This window comes from Mustela erminea, chromosome 1, assembly GCF_009829155.1.
Source record: "Mustela erminea isolate mMusErm1 chromosome 1, mMusErm1.Pri, whole genome shotgun sequence".
Lineage (NCBI taxonomy): Eukaryota > Metazoa > Chordata > Mammalia > Carnivora > Mustelidae > Mustela > Mustela erminea.
The window spans coordinates 217,017,347-217,022,622 of NC_045614.1; the positions used below are offsets into that span (position 1 = coordinate 217,017,347).

The 5,276-nt window shown below is 62.7% G+C and overlaps 1 protein-coding gene across 1 annotated transcript; it reads right to left on the bottom strand.

The window, feature by feature from the left end:
* Positions 1-1,916: 1,916 nt before the first annotated feature.
* TFF3 (trefoil factor 3) lies at positions 1,917-4,800 on the bottom strand. The gene is made up of 3 exons (XM_032355983.1): positions 4,640-4,800; positions 3,298-3,444; positions 1,917-2,155 (listed from the first exon to the last, which is right to left on the bottom strand). The coding sequence occupies exons 1-3, from the start codon at positions 4,719-4,721 to the stop codon at positions 2,142-2,144; spliced, it is 243 nt and encodes an 80-aa protein (XP_032211874.1). The 5' UTR covers positions 4,722-4,800; the 3' UTR covers positions 1,917-2,141.
* Between the last annotated feature and the right edge of the window lie 476 nt (positions 4,801-5,276).

Genomic DNA, 5,276 nt, shown 5'->3' on the forward strand with positions numbered 1-5,276 from the left:
GCGGAAGTCGCGCTGAGAGCCCCGGGGGGTGAGGCGGCCCCACAGAGGCTCGGCGCCGTGTGCGCATCTCACACATGGAGCGGGTCGCAGGCGCCGCGGCGAACAGATGCGGCCTGGGCACCGTCAGCGGAAAGAGGGAGGCGTCCCCTGGCTGGTGGGAGGGCGTGGGGAGCGCCGGTGTGACGACGGGCTCGGGGGGGACAGCGCTGCGTCAGTCGGGGTCCTGCTCTCCCATGGCAGCTCGAGGGACCCGTCTGCCCACCTAGTGACGGGAGCAAACTCGCCTCCCCGCCCCCCACGGGACAGCGAGAGCCAAAGCTGACCTAGCGGGGACATTCTCGAAGCCTTGTTGTAACCGAGGAAGGGACGGGGGGAGGAAGGGGGCCCCAGCCGCAGGCGCTGGGTGGGCGCTATCCCTCCAGGGCACAGGCCAACGGGCAGTCCTGGGGCCGGTGGGGAGCATGGAGGGAGGGGCGTCCGGCTCGGCGCCGAGACTCGGCAGAGGGGGGCGGAGACATGCGGGCGGTTCGCATGGAGGGGGCTGTGAGGCAGGAGGCCACCGAGCCGGGCCGTGGGGGCAGGAGCCAGGTGTGTAGTCAGGAGGACGGTGACAGCCTGGCCCCGCCACCAGGATGACCTCCAAGCCTCCAGCTAAGATCCAGCCTGGTCTCCTGAGGCTGGGCTGGGTATGTAAGGAGAAACGGACCCAAAGGCCGAAGGAGGGGTCCGTCCCGGTGAGCACCGCTCTGGGCTGCACCTGCTGCGTGGCCCGAGATGTTTCCAGAAAGGGTCGCTCCCTAAGCCCGGCAGGTGTCGTGGCTAGGCGTGAGAGGGAACACACGGGGCTTTGGATCCGGAGGCCCGGACGTCCTGTCGTGGCCCCTCAGAGCAGCCCTCATTGCACGGGATCTTTCAAGTGTTTTTCCTTCTCGTCCTTATCTGTAAGGCAAGGGTAACGAAACCTCACCTGCAGGGACATTGTCAGCTCGGCGGGCCTGGCCCCAAGACAAAGCCTGTCGTTCTGATGGGAGCTGCTGGTGTAGGACAGTGTCTCAGACCAAGAGACCCCATTTCTGTGAGCTGCAGCCCTCCCTGACGGCTGTTCGGCAGGAAGGAGCACGCGGGGCATCGGATCTCTGGGCGTAAGAGGGTGTGGGTGGCAGAAACAGCTTGTGGGACGCCCGGCCTGAGCGGAGGGACACCCGGGGGCCCCCGGCGACGTCGGTGCGGAGCCACGTGTCCTAGAAAGTCAGGGATGGAAGGAATCGCCCTGCATCGCGGGGCCGTGAGGACTTCCCGAGGACCTGAGACAGAGCCCTCATGGGGAGACCAGCGCCCCAAATTGGGACGCCTGGGTGGCTCAGTTGGTTAAGCGGCTGCCTTCGGCTCAGGTCATGATCCCAGCATCCTGGGATCGAGTCCCACATCGGGCTCCTTGCTCGGCAGGGAGCCTGCTTCTCCCTCTGACTCTGCCTGCCACTCTGTCTGCCCGTGCTCACACACTCCTTCTCTCTCTGACAAATAAATAAATAAATAATCTTAAAAAAATAAAAAAACAAACAAACAAAAAAAACAAATAAACAGCAAACGTGCAGCGGTAAGACGGATTTCATGCTTTGCTCTCTTCACGAAGGAAGACATTAATCACCTTGGTGTCTTTTTTTTTTTTAAACTGACATTTGAAATGTCTTTTCTGAATTTGCGCCACGTGGTGGCCACTGAGAAGGGGGCTGGTCCTCCCTGCCGTGTCGGGCCGGTCTAAGAGCTCATGCGGACTTTCCACCCCTGGGAGGGGAGGGCTGGGAGGCCCTGGGCTGGAGGCGCTCACCCACCCACCCCATCCCTGCAGCCCCCAACCGGGAGACCCCGAAAGAGGAGAGCCGCTGGCGAAATAAGACACAGGAGCGTCGAGTCTGGAGTCTCGAGTCACGGGAATGAGGAACGGCCCTCATGCTGAGCACGGGATCTTTATTCGTTAAGGCGTCAGGCGCCAGGCGCCAGGCGCTAGCTTTCCGTGGAAGGGCTTGCCGCGAGCCGGTAGGAGAAAAGCAGGGAGCAGGGAGCGGCCGGCAGAGGACCCAGGCCGGGGCCCCGAGGCGGGGGGTCTTATCCCAGCGTGTCCGGGGCCACTGCACGTTGCTTCAAAATCGGCATTCTGGAAACAAAGCACAGGCATTACGTCCCCACGACCAGCCTTGGCCTCACCCACCAGGTGCCAGGCTTCTCAAGGTCAAGACAGGCTCTAAGGTCAGTGCCTCGTGCTGGGTTCTCCCCAAGTCACTGGGAAAGTGTTGCGTGTCTGACCTTGTGGAGAATAGAACCCACCAGAACCTAGGGAGTCGGGCCAGTGGATGGGCCTCAGCGGGGTCCGCTGTCAGCAGCCAAAGGAGAAGGCGCAGCCCCCTCCCCGCCCCTCCGCTGAGGAGCCCCAAAGAACGGGGACAGCCAGCAAAGAGGCCGTGGCCGACTCCCTCCTGCTCCCAAAGCCTTATCTGGGCCTCTGCCTGGATTTGCCGGGAAGGGCCAGGAGGCTCGGGGCGGTGGGCGGGGCCCCAGGCGGGGGGAGTTGGCATCAGCTGGAAGGCGGCCCTAGTCCCTCATCACCGGGGCACAAAGGGCGTGGGCTGGTTCCAGGAAGGCACCTGTGTCCTTCCTAGAAGATGACCTGGCCTCTGGACTGCCAGGTGGCTTCCGAAAGACCTCACACCCCGGATGTGGGGCTGGACGGACAGAGCCAGGGCCACCCACCCCCCTGCCCCCGCCCGCACCCCCACCCCCACGTGGGCAACACCTGCTTGCGGCTGACACCCCGGGGTGGCTGTCCTCACCCTACTGCACTGCTGAGGAAGGATGGGGGGCCCTCCGGGAGGAGGCGGGCTGGAGGAAGATGGGGGGTGCAGAGAGGCACCGGGCTCAGTGCCGGGGCCGCCACTATGTGTCCTACTAGGAGTACGTCACGAGCAACAGTGCTTTGTTTGCTGAATGTGGCTTCAAGCACCGGCCCTGCTTCCCTAACCTGAGCATTTTCCACTCCTCTCCAGGCCAGTTTTTAGATCAGCTCCCTGTACATATGTGGTGCCTTGACTTTGAACACCTTTTCCCAGACAATGGCTTTGAGAATCAGCACAAACCCCTTAGCAAAGGGACAGCAGGGGACAGCCTCCGGCCCCTGATGTCCCTGGGCGCAACTCCTCTGACGGACTCAGCTGACGGACAGCCACGGCGCTGGGGGTCCTGCCGGGGTGTGCATGGCCTCCGGGGACCCAGGAAGGATGCTGTGCGCGCGGGACGGCTCACCTGTGTCCTGCAGAGGCTTGAAGCACCAGGGCACTCCGTGGATGCTGGAGTCGAAGCAGCAGCCCCGATTGGTGCACTGCTCGGAGCTGATCTCGGGGTAGCCGCAGTCCACCCTGTCCTTGGCCGGCACCTCACACAGGTTCGTCGCTGTCCCAGAGAGCACCCGGTCAGCGCCGGAGGCTGGCTGACTCCGGTGGGTCCGTTGACCTCAGCTGGCCAGCGCACAGCCTCCCCCGCTTCCGAGCTCAGAGCACGTGACCCCCACCCTCACCCCAACGCCTGCTTGAGGAGGTCACTCTTCCCGTGTTGCCCGCGGGAGCTCTGGCCTCTGCCGGGGGCCCCTGGCCCTGTGCACCCCCAGTGTCCCATCAGGGGTCCACGGGCCACGGTTCCCTCCCGCTAGCAGGAACCAGGGACCCTCTGGGGGTCACCGAACCCACAAACAAAGTTCCCCTACACTGTTTCATCTCTGCCTCCTTAAACACACAGACGGTGTAACAGGAGACACACACTCAGAGCAGAAAACCACAGCGTGTGCTGTTCTCCGTCCTTCCCGCGGCTCGCTGTCCCCCAGCTGCTGCTGTGCCCCGTCGTCCCGGCACAGCCTTCTGGCCGCAACACTTGCTTTTGAAGCAAGCCTGCGTTGTCTCAAGTTCTGCAGTGTTTCCCTTGTCACCTAACGGGATTTTCCTTAGGAAAACAGAAACCACAGAGAACCCCGATGTCCTCTCCCGCCCCTGCCTGGGAACCCCAGGCCGCCTTTGGCACCTGATAAGAACCGCACCCTAATTTCTTCGAACGAGGGTGGATGGGACAGCCACACCCCCTCCAGCAGGTGCAGGGCCAGGGCTAAGTGGAAATGGGCCATTTGTGCTGAAAATACTCTGGAAGAGACCGGGTTCATCGGGCTCTCTGTTTGGTAAATGTGCCGACACGGTGCGCCAAGACCTTTCTGGTAATTCAGAAACCCGCGCCAAGAAGGCGATGGGGTGAGAAGGGTCGGCCACAGCCGCCAGCCAGGCCAGGCAGACCTGGGCTCTAACCTGCTTCTGGCACTAACTGGGAAGGTCGCCTGCAGTCAGTGACTAACTTTCAGAGCCTCTGTTTCCTTATCTGTAAAATGGGAACAGCGAGACCCAGTTTGCGGGGCTACTGGGAGGAACCGTGTGCGTCTGGTAAATGGCCATTACTAAGTAACGTGGGGGGTCTGGTCACCTTCCTCAAGCCTCCCCACGGCCCCCCGAGCCTGGATCTTGGGTCTCTTCTCATCCTACTCCGTTCCCTGTCTGCGACCAGCGCCCTCCTGCCTACGGCGTGGGGAGGAAGTCAGAGCAGTACTCACACAGGCCCTCGTACGCCGCTGCCCTGTTGGAGGACCCCAGGACCAGGACCACCACCAGCAGCCAGAGCGCTCTGGCCTCCATGGTCACAGGCAGGCGGGCTCTGGGGACCCGTCTACTCAGAGAACCTGCCGTGACAGCCGAGAAGATGCATTTATACCCCCGTGTTTGTACAGGCACTCTGGCTTCTGTTTGCTTGGGGACGGCCCTCCCCTCTGGCTCCGACCACACCTACTTTCCCTGTGCAGGACTGAAAAGCCCCCAGCGGCTCGTCTTCCTGAAGGGGAACGGGGCAGCCTGATGCCACCGCCGGTAGCACGTCAGCCAGCGGGGAGGCCAGACTCCAGTCTCCAGATTAATGCTCCTCTCTGGGGGCAGGGCTGTTCGTCCCAGGCTTGCCTGGCCTGGGGCAGAGGACGGAGGCTCGGCGTGGGGCTGGCTGGCAGCCAGAAACCCAGCCAGGAGCAGTCTAGAAGGCTCCCTCCTTAGTGACCACAGAGCCCAGAATCCCTGACCGGCCTTGGGGACTGAAAATGCGGGTCCCCTCCGCGGGTGAGGCCCGCTGTGCGCACAGACCTCCTTCCTCCCTCGTAATTCTTGAAAATCCCGCCCTTTCTGTTTGTATTGTCAATGGCAAGA